Source organism: Trichomycterus rosablanca, chromosome 1 (genome assembly GCF_030014385.1).
Source record: "Trichomycterus rosablanca isolate fTriRos1 chromosome 1, fTriRos1.hap1, whole genome shotgun sequence".
NCBI classification, from domain to species: Eukaryota; Metazoa; Chordata; class Actinopteri; order Siluriformes; family Trichomycteridae; genus Trichomycterus; species Trichomycterus rosablanca.
The window spans coordinates 19,389,340-19,410,008 of record NC_085988.1 but is presented as its reverse complement, the minus strand read 5'-3'; the positions used below and the strand labels follow the sequence as shown (position 1 = coordinate 19,410,008).

Here is a 20,669-nt window from a genome sequence, read left to right as displayed (position 1 = left end):
GGGTTAATTGCACACTAGTCTACATCCTACTGCGCAATAACCTCCTGCCTTGATTGTATTGCATATTGCCTGTACTGTATTGCAATTTGCATTACTGTCCTTGGATTGTACTGTATTGTGATACTGTGTTTGTAACAGAGGACTATGTTTAGTTAAGAGAACTTAACAGCTAAAGACAAGTTGTTGACAGGGTTGATCTCAAGTTGTTGACAGGGTTTATCTCAAGTTGTTGACAGGGTTTATATATTGTATGTTACATGTGATTGCACCAGTAGGACTGCTTAATTTCTAGAAATCCTACTAGACTTCAACTTTTTCAGAAAAGTTATTGTCAAGTTTGCCCAGATGAAAGATCATCATACATCTTTTCTTTTCAAGCACTGAACATCACTGATGAGTCTGTTTTGCATTATTACAAGGCGTGTTATTTTGGTTGTTGGTCGAGGCACGAAACACAATGAGCACCGACTTTCCCCTCTCTGAAATGTTGATTTGGATGTGTTATTACTGTCGTAGACCACAATGACCATTACTACTTGACAGCTTTGGATTTGTAATGTGATGCTTTACCAATTGTGTGAGATTAGATGCCGTTATCGGTGATGTCACTCATATCACAGTTTCCGTTTCTGCTAACTCTTGCTTTACGTTAACGTGTGCATTTGTTCATTGATGAGGTGCGTTTGTCTTTGGATTCAATGAGCAAGTACAGTAGTTGTGATGTCACTGATGAGACGGATACTGCTCATTCAGATACATGCCCCACCAGACTTTCAGGCAGACATTTGCAGCATTGGGCCTGTGATTTTAGCGCTTGCCGCAGCACTCAAAGTTCAATCTGATTGAACTTTGACACAGTTTGCTGCTGACCTTTTCAAAGCACCTCCAATGAGACAAACTGTTTCATATGACATAGTAGAAGTGACTGATGCAGTCTGAACATGGACGAGAACCGGGAGAGTCTAAAATGCTTAACATGAAAAATCTTAATGTGGCTTAAAGTACTAAAACTATGACCTAGAAACATCAAACTTCTTTCAATAATTACTGGATTACTGGAAGTACTCTCTACTGGGGAAATTACTAACCTGTGGTCCAAAAGGACAGCAATAAGAGAAGAAAGCTTAATGTAAACATTATTACTTTCCTTTTGGACCACAGGTTTGTCATATGTGTATATACAGTGTATCACAAAAGTGAGTACACCCCTCACATTTCTGCAAATATTTCATTATATCTTTTCATGGGACAACACTATAGAAATAAAACTTGGATATAACTTAGAGTAGTCAGTGTACAACTTGTATAGCAGTGTAGATTTACTGTCTTCTGAAAATAACTCAACACACAGCCATTAATGTCTAAATGGCTGGCAACATAAGTGAGTACACCCCACAGTGAACATGTCCAAATTGTGCCCAAAGTGTCAATATTTTGTGTGACCACCATTATTATCCAGCACTGCCTTAACCCTCCTGGGCATGGAATTCACCAGAGCTGCACAGGTTGCTACTGGAATCCTCTTCCACTCCTCCATGATGACATCACGGAGCTGGTGGATGTTAGACACCTTGAACTCCTCCACCTTCCACTTGAGGATGCGCCACAGGTGCTCAATTGGGTTTAGTCCATCACCTTTACCTTCAGCTTCCTCAGCAAGGCAGTTGTCATCTTGGAGGTTGTGTTTGGGGTCGTTATCCTGTTGGAAAACTGCCATGAGGCCCAGTTTTCGAAGGGAGGGGATCATGCTCTGTTTCAGAATGTCACAGTACATGTTGGAATTCATGTTTCCCTCAATGAACTGCAGCTCCCCAGTGCCAGCAACACTCATGCAGCCCAAGACCATGATGCTACCACCACCATGCTTGACTGTAGGCAAGATACAGTTGTCTTGGTACTTCTCACCAGGGCGCCGCCACACATGCTGGACACCATCTGAGCCAAACAAGTTTATCTTGGTCTCGTCAGACCACAGGGCATTCCAGTAATCCATGTTCTTGGACTGCTTGTCTTCAGCAAACTGTTTGCGGGCTTTCTTGTGCGTCAGCTTCCTTCTGGGATGACGACCATGCAGACCGAGTTGATGCAGTGTGCGGCGTATGGTCTGAGCACTGACAGGCTGACCTCCCACATCTTCAACCTCTGCAGCAATGCTGGCAGCACTCATGTGTCTATTTTTTAAAGCCAAGCTCTGGATATGACGCCGAACACGTGGACTCAACTTCTTTGGTCGACCCTGGCGAAGCCTGTTCCGAGTGGAACCTGTCCTGGAAAACCGCTGTATGACCTTGGCCACCATGCTGTAGCTCAGTTTCAGGGTGTTAGCAATCTTCTTATAGCCCAGGCCATCTTTGTGGAGAGCAACAATTCTATTTCTCACATCCTCAGGGAGTTCTTTGCCATGAGGTGCCATGTTGAATATCCAGTGGCCAGTATGAGAGAATTGTACCCAAAACACCAAATTTAACAGCCCTGCTCCCCATTTACACCTGGGACCTTGACACATGACACCAGGGAGGGACAACGACACATTTGGGCACAATTTGGACATGTTCACTGTGGGGTGTACTCACTTATGTTGCCAGCTATTTAGACATTAATGGCTGTGTGTTGAGTTATTTTCAGAAGACAGTAAATCTACACTGCTATACAAGCTGTACACTGACTACTCTAAGTTATATCCAAGTTTCATGTCTATAGTGTTGTCCCATGAAAAGATATAATGAAATATTTGCAGAAATGTGAGGGGTGTACTCACTTTTGTGATACACTGTATGTACACTTTGTAGTTCTACAATTACTGACTGTAGTCCATCTGTTTCTCTACATATTTTTTAGCCTGCTTTCACCCTGTTCTTCAATGGTCAGGACTCTCCCAGGACCACCACAGAGTAGGTATTATTTAGGTGGTGGATCATTCTCAGCACTGCAGTGACACTGACATGGTGGTGGTGTGTTAGTGTGTGTTGTGCTGGTATGAGTGGATCAGACACAGCAGCGCTGCTGGAGTTTTTAAACAGTGACACTGCAGTGCTGAGAATGATCCATCACCCAAATAATACCTGCTCTGTGGTGGTCCTGGGAGAGTCCTGACCATTGAAGAACAGCATGAAAGGGGGCTAACAAAGCATGCAGAGAAACAGATAGACTACAGTCAGTAATTGTAAAACTACAAAGTGCTTCTATATGGTAAGTGGAGCTGATTAAATAGACAGTGAGTGTAGAAACAAGGAAGTGGTTTTAATTTTATGGCTGATCAGTGTATATGTATTTATATGTTCATGCTCTCTTCAGTCCATTTTACGTTTGATTTATAAAATGTTATGTTTTAAATAAGTTCGATAGCTGTTAAATAAATATTAAGATTTTTGAGAGACTTATGTTATCAACAAGGTAACATCTTTTCCAGTTATTTCTGCAAAACGATGATTTCATTATGCACGCGCTATAACAGAATGACTTCGTAGACTACGCAGAGTGTGTGTACTTCACGGGCCTGACTGAAGTATTGTATCACTGTATCAAGCAAGAACAAAAACCTCACAAAACTGTAACAATAAGTAACCTCAATTCAATTAACAAGTGTAATTAATAGGTGGGGTGATGTAACAGTGCTAAACATGCCTTCGTTCTTACCTGTTTTAAGTGTGTTAGGGCATCAATCTCTAAATTTGTTTATATTTACAAACTACCATTTACCAATTTTTGCATTTTACAAAATGTCCCAACTTTTTCAGAAATAGGGTTTGTAGTGCTGTTTCCAGGACACCTGTAGCAGTGTGTGCAAGTGTGTGTACCTGGTAGAACAAGTTTCAGATAGCCCAGGTAGAAGCTCCAGGCTAGACCATGTGCGACGTTCAGCTGTTTGCTTTCACAGGTCTCCAATACCTCCACTGGTGTAGGACCCTTAAAAAGAGAAAGAGAGAGGAACGGTAGTTACTCATTACACAAGGTTCATCAGTTCACAAGGTTATATCAAACACAGTCTTGGACAATTTCATATCTCCAATTCACCTCACTTGCATGTCTTTGGACTGTGGGAGGAAACCGAATCACCCGGAGGAAACCCATGCGGACACGGGGAGAACATGCAAAGTGCTACCCACTTAGCCACCGTGCCGCCCTAAATATGTATGCATGCAAAAGCAGTTTACTGAAGTTCCATCTATATCACAGATCTGTAATAACACCATAAAGTCAAAACACAGACAAGACTTATGGGAAATGATTTGAGGAATGAAAGCTTGGATGAAAGTTCTTAATTTGAATATAGAACATCTTTGCGATACTTAATGTAGCTTAACTCAAAAAATAGCACTTCTCCTAATGACAAAGCTGAGAAGCCTTGCTCAATCTCTCTTTCTCTGAAGGTGAAGCCTGTGGCCTGCAAGAATGGAAATGAACCCAAGTGCAAGACACTTGACTGTGGCTAAAAAGGCTTAACAAAATGGGGGACAATAGAAAAATAAATAAGGCCAATTAATAGAAAATTAACAAATGAAAATCAAAAAACACCCACAGCCTGCAATGGAGGAAGGGGATAGAACAGGGACAGCACAGAAATGAGAACTGGTTCTCACAATATGGCAGTCTACTCCGGCTGTCTGTGACAACCCAGTTCTTGGAAAGAAAGGAAAGATAGGAAACAATAACACAAGCTGAGGACAGCGAAACATGGTCACATAAAGGTCACACATTTTGGTCACTTGTATGCCTTCAACTTTCAGGCATTCAACCAAGGTCCATAAGGGCATTGTTGGGTGAGATTTAGGTGGAAGAATTTGACTGACCTGCACAGAGCCCTGACCTTACATTTACAGTGCCACCCTTTTGCCAATGAACAACGAATTCCATTGTGAAGTCTGGTAAAATCTGAGTGAGGTGTTTGGATGATACACTGATCAACATTTAAACCACTTCCTTGTTTCTACACTTACTGTCCATTTTATCAGCTGCACTTACCATACAGAAGCACTTTGTAGTTCTACAATTACTGACTGTAGTCCATCTGTTTCTATACATACTTTTTTAGCCTGCTTTCACTCTGTTCTTTAATGGTCAGGACCCACACTATTATTTAGGTGGTGGATCATTCTCAGCACTGTAGTGACACTGGTGTGTTAGTGTGTGTTGTGCTGGTATGAGTGAATCAGACACAGCAGTGCTGCTGGAGTTTTTAAATACCGTGTCCACTCACTGTCCACTCTATTCGACACTGGTGGACTATTCTCAGTCCAGCAGTGACAGTGAGGTGTTTAAAAACCCCATCAGCGCTGCTGTGTGTTATCCACTCATACCAGCACAACACACACTAACACACCACCACCATGTCAGTGTCACTGCAGTGCTGAGAATGATCCACCACCCAAATAATACCTGCTCTGTAGTGGTCCTGGGAGTCCTGACCATTGAAGAACAGCATGAAAGGGGGCTAACAAAGCATGCAGAGAAACAGATGGACTACAGTCAGTAATTGTAGAACTACAAAGTGCTTCTATATGGTAAGTGGAGCTGATAAAATGGACAGTGAGTGTAGAAACAAGGAGGTGGTTTTAAGGTTATGGCTGATTGGTGTATGTAGCAGTTATTACCAGAACTCCAAAGGACTTGAACAGCAGGTAGAAAGCACAGGTTAGCATCGTTAAGACAGTCTTCTCATGTGTGTACTCAGCACCGTTCACCAGCAGCACCAAAACCACCACGCCAAATCCCAATAAAGTGGCTTTGCTGAAACAGGCTTGAAGCATCCGCTGGATACTTTGACCATACCTGTGAAAGACCAGGAATTATTTACAGATCATTACAGCCAGGTGATGAATTAAAGACAAATACAGTCAGGTCTACTGTGATACAAATAATCAACATCCTACCATAGTGTATGACATGTATCAACATGCTAAGCAGGTCAACTTGACCTCAATTTTGAATGAAGATGGCATGAGAAAATTTGTAAATGATTTGAAAGAGGGTGTGGATAGCATAATCTTTAGTTACACTGACTGCTCAACTGGCCTGTGTATCACTGTGAATATTGACTAAAGTGGCACTTACACCAGCACTCTAGTGCTCCAGTGTTTTAAGCTTTTGTTTTCAGGAACTTTAGTCATTTTTTACCTTCCTTAGTCATCCTTCTGTTCTTGAGTTCTGACTTGAGTTTGTTACATTTACATTTTCGGCATTTAGCAGACGCCTTTATCCAAAGCAACTTACAGTAGTGACAGTATACAGTGTGAGCAATTGAGGGTTAAGGGCCATGCTCAAGGGCCCAACAACTGCAACCTGGCAGTGGTGGAGCTTGAACCAGTGACCTTCTGATTACTAGTCCAGTACCTTAACCGCTAGGCTACAACAACTGTTGTTGTTGCCAGATTTCTGAGTTTGCCTTTATTAGTTTTCTGATGAGCGTTTTGGTTGTGGCTTGTGAAGTTGCACTCTAGCACTCAGTCTGTTCTTGTGGTTTCAGAGTTTCCTGGTGATCATGATACATTGAGAGTAATATTTATACTCCAGTATTGCAGTCTTCTATCTGGCTTCTCTGTTCTCAAGTCCCACTGGGTGGTGGCTAATGGTTTGGTTTTGTGTCTCGAATGCAAGTTAATATTTTCCTGTGCTTTGTATTGGTGATTTTTAATTCAGTTAAGCTTTTTTGGTATCTTGTGGTGAAAGAACAGCTTCCTATAAAACTAATATGTAAAGATTGGTGACATTAAAAAGGCAGGCAACAAAAACATGAACACACCCAACAATAGAAAACATTATTTTATTACGACTGTATTATTTAGCAATATACACTGATCAGCCATAACATTAAAACCACCTCCTTGTTTCTACACTCACTGTCTATTTTATCAGCTCCACTTACCATATAGAAGCACTTTGTAGTTCTACAATTACTGACTGTAGTCCATCTGTTTCTCTGCATGTTTTCACCCTGTTCTTCAATGGTCAGGACCCCCACAGGACCACTACAGAGTAGGTATTATTTGGGTGGTGGATTTTTCTCAGCACTGCCGTGACACTGACATGGTGGTGGTGTGTTAGTGTGTGTTGTGCTGGTATGAGTGGATAAGACACTGCTGGAGTTTTTAAACACCTCACTGTCACTGCTGGACTGAGAATAGTCCACCAACCAAAAATATCCAGCCAACAGCGCCCCGTGGGCAGTGCCCTGTGACCACTGATGAAGGTCTAGAACAGGGGTGTCAAACTCATTTTCACTGAGGGCCACATCAGCATTATGGTGGCCCTCAAAGGGCCGATTGTAACGTATCCTGCTGTGATTGTAGTCTGTTGTTTTTCTTGGAGGCTGAATTCTGCATTTATATTGTCCTACTTTACCACAGACACGGCCTCATAACACAAGAGACGCACCGGTTTTTCTTCCTGAAGCACAAACTTGTTTTCATTTTCATTACATTTCCTCCTTATGCTTAATTTTCTTAATTATCTTCTTGTACATTTTAGGATCATGTGTAAATATGTGTAACATCATCTACTGGCGGGATATGTCACAGGTGTAGTCAAGTGTTACATCTGGTACAATATGAGATTTAACCAAACGTAAAATAACGAGTTAGCATTTTGTGTAAAGATACTAATTGCTATAGTAACGGTAACAATTGTATTTAATTACGGTAAATTTGTAACTAAAGCGCAGTGATGGCATAGTTACCTTGAAAAAGTAATCTGATTACTGATTACTGATTACTCCTTTAAAAAGTAACTTAGTTACTTTATGGATTACTTGATTTTAAAAGTAATTAAGTTAGATTACAAGTTACTTTATTAGTTATATAATGCGGAATATTTCAAAGATATTCCTTTGCAATACTTTATCATTTGGCTGCCAACTTGTGTGTACTGATGAGACTCAATTGAATCCCAGAACATGCCAGTGTGAATGCATGGAAAACTAATTTTAATTTTCTTTCAAGAATATGATACAGACTGACCAACACTATTACGCTAAATCAGCATTGAAAATTGACTTTACTTTTAATAGCCTTCTACAATGCTGGAGCTTCTTAAAACGGAAGATTTTCTTTTAAATAGAAGTGTTATTTACCTGCTATTAAATTGTTTTTTAACAAAATCCGCCAAATTGTAGAACTACAAAGTGCTTCTATATGGTAAGTGGAGCTGATAAAATGGACAGTGAGTGTAGAAACAAGGAGGTGGTTTTAATGTTATGGCTGATCAGTGTATATTGCTAAATAATTACTGCCAGATTGGGCAACACTGGAATGCGCAGAGCCAGCTGGCGCTTTTACTCGTAGCGCGCCACGAATACTACTAAATAGTACTTCTGTAACGGTGTTGGTGGTTGACATTTATGTTGAGTGTATTACTGCACTGTTTTGGTGAAGAACTACTCATCTGAGGTGCGCTGCTCCTGCGTGCAGAAATGCTTCCGCAAAAACATTGCCGGCAAAAGCGGTGGTGGGGGGGCCAGAGGGGTGGCCAAAGATTACTTTATGGTGGCCATGGCAACCACTGGCCACCCCCTGGCTCCGCCCCTGCCAAGAAGAAAGCAAAAATATCTTTTTACTGAGGAAAATGACAAAAATAGTAACGCACAGTAACTTGGATAAGTAACTTTAGTCTGATTACTGGGTTGGAAATAGTAACGCGTTAGATTACTCGTTACTGAAAAATGTGGTCAGATTAGAGTAACGTGTAACGCGTTACAGACCATCAGTGCTAAAGCGCTGTAATATACTCACTAAACATTTACAAACAACTGAGAATATAAACGCCACTACTTACAGACGATGCTTTGGTATTATATTGCAAGATAATTATTTGTATTTATTTATTATTGTTTACGTTACTGACTACGCTACCCCGCGTTCTTTTGCAGTAAAAGTCACATGGCTACTCAGCGAGGTCAAAGTTAGTTGCCATGACTACGACGTCGCCAGTTGCACTTAAAGGCGCAGGTGTCCCGTTAAATTATAATCGCGTCTCTGTAACGACTTGAACCATCACAACAATCGTACAGTCGTTTAAGCTCTCGCCGGATCTGGCCCACGGGCCGTGAGTTTGACACCCCTGGTCTAGAAGATGACCAACTCAAACAGCAGCAATAGATGAGCGATCATCTCTGACTTTACATCTACAAGGTGGACCAACTAGGTAGGAGTGTCTAATAGAGCGGACAGTGAGTGGACACGGTATTTAAAAACTCCAGCAGTGCTGCTGTGTCTGATCCACTCATACCAGCACAACACACACTAACACACCACCACCATGTCATTGTCACTGCAGTGCTGAGAATGATCCACCACCCAAATAATACCTGCTCTGTGGTGGTCCTGTGGGGGTCTTGACCATTGAGGAACAGGGTGAAAGCAGGCTAAAAAGGTATGTGAAGAAATAGATGAACTACATTCAGTAATTGTAGAACTACAAGGTGCTTCTATATGGTAAGTGGAGCTGATAAAATAAACAGTGAGTGTAGAAACACGAAGGTGGTTTTAATGTTATGGCTGATCAGTGTACATCAATACTCCAAACAATGAAAAACAGGTTTAGGACTAAGATACACAGGTGGGTCTTACCTCTGTTTTGAATGAAATTTCCATTCTTCAACAAGCAAACAAAAGCTGTACAGTATTGGTCCCAGAGCCATTGCAAGTGTGATTGTTCCTGATGTTTTTCTCAGTAGCTCAGAATTTAGTAGATATACCATTATTAATATCAGGATGCCCGTTACTACTGCACACACAGAGGGAGTCCAGCTCCGAGGCTTTGGAACAACACGATCTTTGTCCATCAGCACCTGTATCTAAACACAAAGAATCGTTTCAACTGAAGAGCACAATCAGTAATGGGGTAATGCAAATGTAAACGAAACAACAAAATATTGCATCATGTCATGACCTGTGTAGCAGGTCTGGCTGCAATATATCTGTTGCCGGAAGCATTAAATGACGTTAACATTTGACATTTAGAAGAATAATCAAGACTTAAGAGAAATGGCCTGATAGTATTACACATAAAACCACATTGGAGTGGAAGAAAATGTTTGTTTTTATGAGGTATATATATATATATATATATATATATATATACAGTATATATACGTACAGTGTATCACAAAAGTGAGTACACCCCTCACATTTCTGCAAATATTTTATTATATCTTTTCATGGGACAACACTATAGAAATAAAACTTGGATATAACTTAGAGTAGTCAGTGTACAACTTGTATAGCAGTGTAGATTTACTGTCTTCTGAAAATAACTCAACACACAGCCATTAATGTCTAAATGGCTGGCAACATAAGTGAGTACACCCCACAGTGAACATGTCCAAATTGTGCCCAAAGTGTCAATATTTTGTGTGACCACCATTATTATCCAGCACTGCCTTAATCCTCCTGGGCATGGAATTCACCAGAGCTGCACAGGTTGCTACTGGAATCCTCTTCCACTCCTCCATGATGACATCACGGAGCTGGTGGATGTTAGACACCTTGAACTCCTCCACCTTCCACTTGAGGATGCGCCACAGGTGCTCAATTGGGTTTAGTCCATCACCTTTACCTTCAGCTTCCTCAGCAAGGCAGTTGTCATCTTGGAGGTTGTGTTTGGGGTCGTTATCCTGTTGGAAAACTGCCATGAGGCCCAGTTTTCGAAGGGAGGGGATCATGCTCTGTTTCAGAATGTCACAGTACATGTTGGAATTGATGTTTCCCTCAATGAACTGCAGCTCCCCAGTGCCAGCAACACTCATGCAGCCCAAGACCATGATGCTACCACCACCATGCTTGACTGTAGGCAAGATACAGTTGTCTTGGTACTTCTCACCAGGACGCCGCCACACATGCTGGACACCATCTGAGCCAAACAAGTTTATCTTGGTCTCGTCAGACCACAGGGCATTCCAGTAATCCATGTTCTTGGACTGCTTGTCTTCAGCAAACTGTTTGCGGGCTTTCTTGTGCGTCAGCTTTCTTCTGGGATGACGACCATGAAGACCGAGTTGATGCAGTGTGCGGCGTATGGTCTGAGCACTGACAGGCTGACCTCCCACGTCTTTAACCTCTGCAGCAATGCTGGCAGCACTCATGTGTCTATTTTTTAAAGCCAACCTCTGGATATGACGCCGAACACGTGGACTCAACTTCTTTGGTCGACCCTGGCGAAGCCTGTTCCGAGTGGAACCTGTCCTGGAAAACCACTGTATGACCTTGGCCACCATGCTGTAGCTCAGTTTCAGGGTGTTAGCAATCTTCTTATAGCCCAGGCCATCTTTGTGGAGAGCAACAATTCTATTTCTCACATCCTCAGAGAGTTTTTTGCCATGAGGTGCCATGTTGAATATCCAGTGACCAGTATGAGAGAATTGTACCCAAAACACCTAATTTAACAGCCCTGCTCCCCATTTACACCTGGGACCTTGACACATGACACCAGGGAGGGACAACGACACATTTGGGCACAATTTGGACATGTTCACTGTGGGGTGTACTCACTTATGTTGCCAGCTACAGTGTATCACAAAAGTGAGTACACCCCTCACATTTCTGCAGATATTTAAGTATATCTTTTCATGGGACAACACTGACAAAATGACACTTTGACACAATGAAAAGTAGTCTGTGTGCAGCTTATATAACAGTGTAAATTTATTCTTCCCTCAAAATAACTCAATATACAGCCATTAATGTCTAAACCACCGGCAACAAAAGTGAGTACACCCCTAAGAGACTACACCCCTAAATGTCCAAATTGAGCACTGCTTGTCATTTTCCCTCCAAAATGTCATGGGATTTGTTAGTGTTACTAGGTCTCAGGTGTGCATAGGGAGCAGGTGTGTTCAAATTAGTAGTACAGCTCTCACACTCTCTCATACTGGTCACTGAAAGTTCCAACATGGCACCTCATGGCAAAGAACTCTCTGAGGATCTTAAAAGACGAATTGTTGCGCTACATGAAGATGGCCAAGGCTACAAGAAGATTGCCAACACCCTGAAACTGAGCTGCAGCACAGTGGCCAAGATCATCCAGCGTTTTAAAAGAGCAGGGTCCACTCAGAACAGACCTCGCGTTGGTCGTCCAAAGAAGCTGAGTGCACGTGCTCAGCGTCACAGCCAACTGCTGTCTTTGAAAGATAGGCGCAGGAGTGCTGTCAGCATTGCTGCAGAGATTGAAAAGGTGGGGGGTCAGCCTGTCAGTGCTCAGACCATACGCCGCACACTACATCAAATCGGTCTGCATGGCTGTCACCCCAGAAGGAAGCCTCTTCTGAAGTCTCTACACAAGAAAGCCCGCAAACAGTTTGCTGAAGACATGTCAACAAAGGACATGGATTACTGGAACCATGTCCTATGGTCTGATGAGACCAAGATTAATTTGTTTGGTTCAGATGGTCTCAAGCATGTGTGGCAGCAATCAGGTGAGGAGTACAAAGATAAGTGTGTCATGCCTACAGTCAAGCATGGTGGTGGGAATGCCATGGTCTGGGGCTGCATGAGTGCAGCAGGTGTTGGGGAGTTACATTTCATTGAGGGACACATGAACTCCAATATGTACTGTGAAATACTGAAGCAGAGCATGATCCCCTCCCTCCGGAAACTGGGTCGCAGGGCAGTGTTCCAGCATGATAATGACCCCAAACACACCTCTAAGACGACCACTGCTTTATTGAAGAGGCTGAGGGTAAAGGTGATGGACTGGCCAAGCATGTCTCCAGACCTAAACCCAATAGAACATCTTTGGGGCATCCTCAAGCGGAAGGTGGGGGAGCACAAAGTCTTGAATATCCGCCAGCTCCGTGATGTCGTCATGGAGGAGTGGAAAAGCATTCCAGTGGCAACCTGTGAAGCTCTGGTACACTCCATGCCCAGGAGAGTTAAGGCAGTTCTGGGAAATAATGGTGGCCACACAAAATATTGACACTTCAGGAACTTTCACTAAGGGGTGTACTCACTTTTGTTGCCGGTGGTTTAGACATTAATGGCTGTATATTGAGTTATTTTGAGGGAGGAATAAATTTACACTGTTATATAAGCTGCACACAGACTACTTTTCATTGTGTCAAAATGTCATTTTGTCAGTGTTGTCCCATGAAAAGATATACTTAAATATCTGCAGAAATGTGAGGGGTGTACTCACTTTTGTGATACACTGTATTTACATTTACATTTACATTTTCAGCATTTAGCAGACGCTTTTATCCAAAGCGACTTACACAATGAGCGGAACACGATGAGCAATTGAGGGTTAAGGGCCTTGCTCAGGGACCCAACAGTGGCAACTTGGTGGTGGCGGGGCTTGAACCGGCAACCTTCTGCTTACTGTTTAGACATTAATGGCTGTGTGTTGAGTTATTTTCAGAAGACTACACTGTAAATCTACACTGCTATACAAGCTGTACACTGACTACTCTAAGTTATATCCAAGTTTCATGTCTATAGTGTTGTCCCATGAAAAGATATAATGAAATATTTGCAGAAATGTGAGGGGTGTACTCACTTTTGTGATACACTGTATATACGTCATCTCAGAAAAATGGCCTTGAAGGAGAGTGGTTAGGGCAGCAGAAAAGACCATAGGGGCCAGACTCCCACCTTTTGAGAATCTGGCTCAAAAGCACCTCTTGTCGAAAGTCAGGAGCATCATTAGTGACTCCACTCACCCCTGTCACAGACTGTTTACCCTTTTGCCCTCGGGTAAAAGGTACAGTAGTCTACGCTGCAACACAGACCGTTTCAGAAGTAGTTTCTACCCAACTGCCATCAGACTTCTGAACAGAACAAATTAACCCAAATCTGATAAATATTTAATCTATGGGTATAACATGTGCAATATCTTAACAAAATGTGCAATAACAAAATGTGCAATAATTATCATTATGTATAACCACTGTGAATTTTTCTGCATGTGCAATACTTAACTACAATGTGCAATTTTCGTAATGTCAGTAGTATTATTATTATTATTAATATTATCATTATTTAACATTTGATGTACCTTTTTAATCCTACATATTTTTCTTTATTACTATTTCATATATATTTTATATTTTAAACCTGCTGTGCTTTCAACGTGAACTATTGCACATAATTTCATTTTTTCTGTACACTTTGATGTACAGTAAAATGACAATAAAGTAAAAAAATTTAAGTAAAAAAATTTGGAAACTGCCCCCTTTGTTGTTAAATCCACCAGTTATCAGTTGAACCAGTTAGCTAATTTATGCAATATGAAATAGGGGGAAATTTAGGGCTAGTAATGAGGTGAAAAAACTATATAATGATTGCAAACAGGTGATGTCCACAGGTGATTGTAATCATGGTTCGGTACAAAAGCAGCATCCAGGAAAGGCTGAGTCTTTGATGAGCAAAGATGATCAGAGGATCTCCAGCTTGTCAACAAATGTGTGAGAAAATGACTGAAATGTTTAAAAACAATGTACCTCAAAGAAAGATTGGAAGGGATTTGCATATTTCTCCTTCTACAGTGCATAATATCATTAAATGTTTCAAGGAATCAGGAGGAGTTTCAGTGTGTAAAGGCCAAGGCTGAACGCCTGTGATCTTCGATCCCTGAGATGGCCCTGCATCAACAATAGCTGATATAACCACATGGGTGAGGGATTACTTTGGCAAACCTTTGTCAAGCTCCACAATACACAGTTATAAGCACAAATACCACTTAAAAGTTTACTGTGCAAAGAAGAAGCCTTATGTTAACTATGTCCAAAAGCGACGTAGACTTCTCTGGGCTCAGAGGCATCTAGGATGGACCATCACACAGTGGAAACGTGTATTGTGGTCAGATGAATCAGCATTCCAGGTTTTTTTTTTTTTAAATGGACACCGTGTGCTCCAGACCATCCATTTACATTTTCAGCATTTAGCAGACGCTCTTATCCAGAGCGACTTACAGAAGTGCTTGCATAGTGAACATTTCATTACTCTAGTCTAAGTAAACAACAGTCCAAGAACACAAATCTGCTGAAACCTGTTAGAACCAAAGTGTTTTTTTTAATGAAAAGGAAATGAATAAGAGTGTTAGTAAGTAAGTACTTGTTAGCTTAAGTGCTTAGTAAAGGGGTGATGAATGTTTTTAATCGTTTTTTAAAGACAGCAAGAGACTCAGATGTTCTGACAGACAGAGGAAGTTCATTCCACCATTTGGGTGCCAGTACAGAGAAGAGCCTTGATGCTTTTCTTCCTCGAGTCCTGGGTGGAGTATCAACTCGAGTGAGACAGAGCGGGGTTTGATTAGACCACGAAGGTAGCTTGGGGCTGGTCCATTTTTGGCTTTGTAGGCAAGCATCAGTGTTTTAAACTGAATGCGTGCAGCTACAGGAAGCCAGTGAAGAGAACTCTGCAGTGGGGTGATGTGGCAGTGTTTAGGTTGGTTAAAAACCAGACGGGCAGCTGCATTTTGAATGAGCTGCAAGGGTTTAATAGTGGACATGGGAGCTCCTGAGATTACAAGTGACTGCACAAGAATCTGAGTAGCTTCCATGGAGAGAAATGGCCGAATCTTCCTGATGTTATAAAGGAGGAACCGGCACGATCTTGTCATGTTGGCTACACACAAAGAGAAGGTCAGCTGGTTATCCAGGACGACACCAAGGCTTCTAATATTATCTAATGGTCTGATCTGGGAGTCGCCAAGAGAGATGACTAGGTCCTGGGTTGAAGATTGATCTCCAGGAATGAGTAACATCTCTGTCTTGCTGGGATTGAGTTTTAGATGATGAGTTGACAACCATTGTGAGATATCTCGCAGACATGCTGAGATGCGAGCTGAGACTTGTGTGTCTGAAGGAGGAAATGACAGAATGAGCTGAATATCATCTGCATAGGAGTGGTAAGAGAAGCCATGCGAGGCTTTGACCTTACCCAGAGAGCGGGTGTAGATAGAGAAAAGAAGTGGGCCAAGTAGAGAGCCCTGAGGAACACCGGTTGAGAGAGTGCATGCAGGGGATGTGGATCCCCTCCATGACACTTCGTAGGAGCGCCCTTCCAGATAGGAGGCCATCCATTGCCATGCCAAACCGGTTACTCCAAGGTTGGAGAGAGTAGACAAGAGAATGCTGTGATTCACTGTGTCGAAGGCTGCAGAGAGGTGACCGTTTGGCTGCTTTGGCTGCATGAAGCTTCTCAGTCACCGCTACAAGAGCTGTTTCTGTAGAATGTGCTGCCTTGAAGCCAGACTGGTATGGATCGTGGCGGTCATTCTGAGTGAGAAAGACAGATAGTTGGTTATAGACAGCACGTTCAAGAATTTTGGATAGAAAAGAGAGTAGTGAGACAGGTCTGTAGTTGTTAATGTTTGTGGTGTCTAGTGTAGGTTTCTTAACTTTTCTTGGAATGTGTTGCAGGGCTGAAATGCAGGAATGGATGTTTATTAATAAATGAAATGAAGTTGAGCAGATAAAACATGAAATATCTCAGGTTCATCCTGTCTGCAATCAAATAAAAGTCAAAGTAAATGTAAGAAGCTCTGTGTTTTTTTATTATTTGCATTTTCCACACTCTCCCAACTTTTTCTGATCTGAAGACAGAGATAGATAGATAGATAGATAGATAGATAGATAGATAGATAGATAGATAGATAGATAGATAGATAGATAGATAGATAGATAGATAGAATTAATGTCTAGAAGTCACCCTAAAGTTTTTACAAAAACACTGTAGCCAACCACAATCAAAAGACATTAGAGAAAAGCTGAAAAGCTGTTAGAATGTATTATGTGGTAAGGGATATTTCAAACATATCTGAAAAATGTGGAACAGTATAAAGACTGTAGATGTATCAAGCCTTATCTGAGGTCAGTGTTTATAACCCCACAATATAAACATTTCAAGCAAAACTGTGATTCATTCAGTGCTTATTGTGACATATTGCAATTCCCAGCAGCCTTTTTTCCTTATTTTGTCCCTTTGCCAACGGCAGCACTTAATCTTATCTGAGTACTAACACTTTAAGCGTTTTCCATGACCTCACCAGTGAGCTATGTCATCACTATGTCATTACACAACATTGTTCTTTTCATGTGTATTTACTCTGCTCTATATTTTCTTGCATTTCCTAGTGTTTTATAGTCATTCCTGCTTCTTGCTTTCTGTTAATAGTATTGGTTAGTATATTCCTTGTTAGCAGTGTGGGGTAAATATTCTATTCTTAGTATTCATTCATAGTCATGTTAGTATCAGTATTGGCTTGTTAGCGATTAGCATTAGCATGTTTCACAATGTTGAATCAGTTCATCTGGACATAAGTTTGTTATAGAGATACGTTTCGCCACTCAATCCGAGTGACTTCTTCAGTCTGAGCTGGTGGTGGATACCCCAACCTTATATGCAGACGATTTGCATAATGACCGATCACCACTCATTGCATAACAATGGAACCGGTGATCAGGTCCATATGCAAATCAGAATGACCATTAATTACAATGGTCATATGTGCCTTTCACATATGATTGGGGTATAGCTCCTATTACGGCATTGTAAGATGGTGATAGATGTACTCTCAGGCCCCCTCCCCGGTTCAGAGATGGTCGTTCCCTCGTCACGTAGAGTACATAGAGTTCACATTGAGAGTACATCTATCACCATCTTACAACGCCGTAAAAGGTGGTCATTGTGATTTGCATATGGACCTGATCACCGGTTCCATTGTTATGCAATGAGCGGTGATCGGTCGTTATGCAAATCGGCTGAATATAAGGTTGGGGTATCCACCACCAGCTCAGACTGAAGAAGTCACTTGGATGAGTGACAAAACGTATCTCTACAACAAACTTGTGTCCAGATGAACTGATTCAACTTTGTGGATTTGTGTACCTGGATTATTGAGCATGCATCAACAGATTAGCATGTTTGTTAGAACAGTATTAGAACAGCATTAGAACAGCATTAGAACAGTATGGGCTTTAGTATGTTTGTAAGCACATAGTTATTCCACCCAACCACTACACAGCTTCTTCAGTCTGCTCCCATCAGGAAGGAGACTGCGGAGTCTCCGGGCCAAGACCAGCCAACTGAGGGACAGCACCATCCACCAGGCTGTCAGTATGCTCAACTCTCTTCCTGTTCTGCCCCCCCTCCCCCTTCTGCCCCCGCCCCCATCAACACCGAACCTTACATCCCCCGGATCTATTTAATGCGCACTCATCACTTTAAACTGTCTGTAGATCATCCAATTTGCACTGCCTTTATAATTGTACTGGTTTTACACAAATACTTTTAATCTGCATTGTCACTTTTCTATCTAGGTTGTTAATATTGGGACCTTTATTTTTCAAATTTTCATATTTTAGTACTATATTTTTCATACTTTTATGTGTCAGTGTAAATATATTTGCGCTTTAGTGTGTTTATTCTATTTTTATATTGTAGCGTTTCTATGGCGTCGAAGACGAAATGGGATGGGAAATCAGCTCTTTCAGTGACCATGTGGACAAACATCCATTCACACACATAGACATTCATACCACATATACATAACCACACAGCTAATAACTGCACAGCCCAAAACCCAAAGCCATCTGCTGCATTACTCAGCACAGCCAACCCCATTCCCAGTGCTGAATAACACGGTCACGGTGGATCTTGTAACCATAGCCGCAAGTCCTTCTGGGTAAAGCTCCGCCCCCTTCTCAGCCACAGCAGCGGGTCGCTACACAGCTCCCCCCTCAAAGGTCAACCGTCCCGGTGACCCAACTAAGCCACCCCCCAATGAAGTCCCGCAAAGTCCCCATTTTGGAATTTCTGCTCGCTCACCCACCCCCAGTTTGAAGAGATGGTGCGCTGGGTAGCCCGGTGCCATCACTCGCCGCAGTCATCACACTCAGCAGTTCATGGACCAGCGCACCCGACAGCAATCCAGCACCGCTTCCTCCGTACCGAGCTCAGCAAAACCAGCGTAGCGTCATGATGTCATCTTGCCGTTAATCGCCCGTTCCACCGGATATTCGTCGTGTCCAAATCAAGCCCCACAATGTCCCCCAGGGTGGTGCACCGGGTGGCTCCATGTCCGCACTCATCTCGCCAGCTGCCGAGTCGCTGCCCACTGCTCATTTGGGCCACTGGCATGCCGCACCGATCTAGTCCAGCGGGCGCAGCTCAATAAGACAAGCGCCACACGCTCTGCACGCTCCGTCTCCCTGCTCGCCGCCCGTAGTCGCCAGCCTCTTCAGCCACCAGCAGTTCATCTGGGCCAGCGCACCCGCACAGCAAACCCGCGTCAACTCAGAATGCCGGTCCAGCCAGAGCCACCAGCCACCCGAACACCAGTCCATTCGCCAGCCCGCTACAGTCTTTCGCCGCTAGCTCTGCCAGACACCTCCCTGTCATGCTTGTCCATCCAAGCGACATTCTCCACACGTTGCCGTGCCATCGCTCCACTGTCACCGCCACTGCTGCTGCACTTGAGCTCCCGTCAGGTTTGCTACTTTTTCAGATCGTCTTCTCGCCGTCCGCCAAGGGTTCACCTGTTGAAGAAACTTAATTTCTTCTGCCATTGCCCCAGTCCAGGGCACCTGTATCCCACTTCTGACACCAATGTAGCGTTTCTATGGCGTCGAAGACGAAATGGGATGGGAAATCAGCTCTTTCAGTGACCATGTGGACAAACATCCATTCACACACATAGACATTCATACCACATATACATAACCACACAGCTAATAACTGCACAGCCCAAAACCCAAAGCCATCTGCTGCATTATTCAGCACAGCCAACCCCATTCCCAGTGCTGAATAACACGGTCACGGTGGATCTTGTAACCATAGCCGCAAGTCCTTCTGGGTAAAGCTCCGCCCCCTTCTCAGCCACAGCAGCGGGTCGCTACAATATTCTTCATATATTCTAGGTTTATTGTTTAATTAAGTGTTAAGTGTTTATTGTTTAGTGTTGCAACACAGTAACGCAATTTCAATCCTCTGTATGTCCTGTACATATTGCAGTATTGACAATAAAGCAACTTTGACTTATTCTTAGCTTTAGCATTGGGTGTATGTGCAATTATTACAGTGTTTGCTATATTTGTCAGATCTGATGTTGATGCTGATGTTGATTCACTCACCAACCACCCAACTGAATCCTCCTGTGAACCGATATCCCACAATGCTACACATTTACTCATAGAAACTGCTAAAGTGGCTTTCATTGAGGCTCTTAATTAATCAGTTAATCTGATTAACTCGTGGAGCGCTAGAGTGGACAAGCTTGACCTATCAGGATGATTCCCTACCCCTGGACTATATCACTGTCCTTTTAGAGGCTTAGAAGGTCTTTCATACCCAGAGCCATTAGTCTCTACAACTCCACCAGGCAGGGACGGCTGGCTGTAGCTAAAGACTGAGGGTCCTAATGTAGCCATGTGTGTACGTACTTGTATGCACATGCGTGTGCAAATGTATATATACAGTATATGTGTATGTATTTGCATATACGTATGTATATGTATGTACAGTGTATCACAAAAGTGAGTACACCCCTCACATTTCTGCAGATATTTAAGTATATCTTTTCATGGGACAACACTGACAAAATGACACTTTGACACAATGAAAAGTAGTCTGTGTGCAGCTTATATAACAGTGTAAATTTATTCTTCCCTCAAAATAACTCAATATACAGCCATTAATGTCTAAACCACCGGCAACAAAAGTGAGTACACCCCTTAGTGAAAG

General features: G+C 42.5%; 1 protein-coding gene across 2 annotated transcripts in view; it reads right to left on the bottom strand.

Annotated features, from left to right (window-relative positions):
- The window catches only part of sting1 (stimulator of interferon response cGAMP interactor 1), a 43,713-nt gene that overhangs the window by 8,319 nt on the left and 14,725 nt on the right, over positions 1 to 20,669 (bottom strand). The window contains exons 2-4 of one of the 2 annotated variants that reach the window (XM_063000611.1): positions 9,561 to 9,787; positions 5,592 to 5,769; positions 3,798 to 3,906 (exon numbers count right to left, since the gene is read on the bottom strand). In XM_063000611.1, coding sequence (XP_062856681.1) covers positions 3,798 to 3,906; positions 5,592 to 5,769; positions 9,561 to 9,775 — 502 coding nt within the window. In that variant the 5' untranslated portion in view covers positions 9,776 to 9,787. Of the gene's footprint in view, positions 1 to 3,797; positions 3,907 to 5,591; positions 5,770 to 8,372; positions 8,435 to 9,560; positions 9,788 to 20,669 lie in introns of those variants that run through there. The other variant, XM_063000620.1, reaches the window with a different exon arrangement.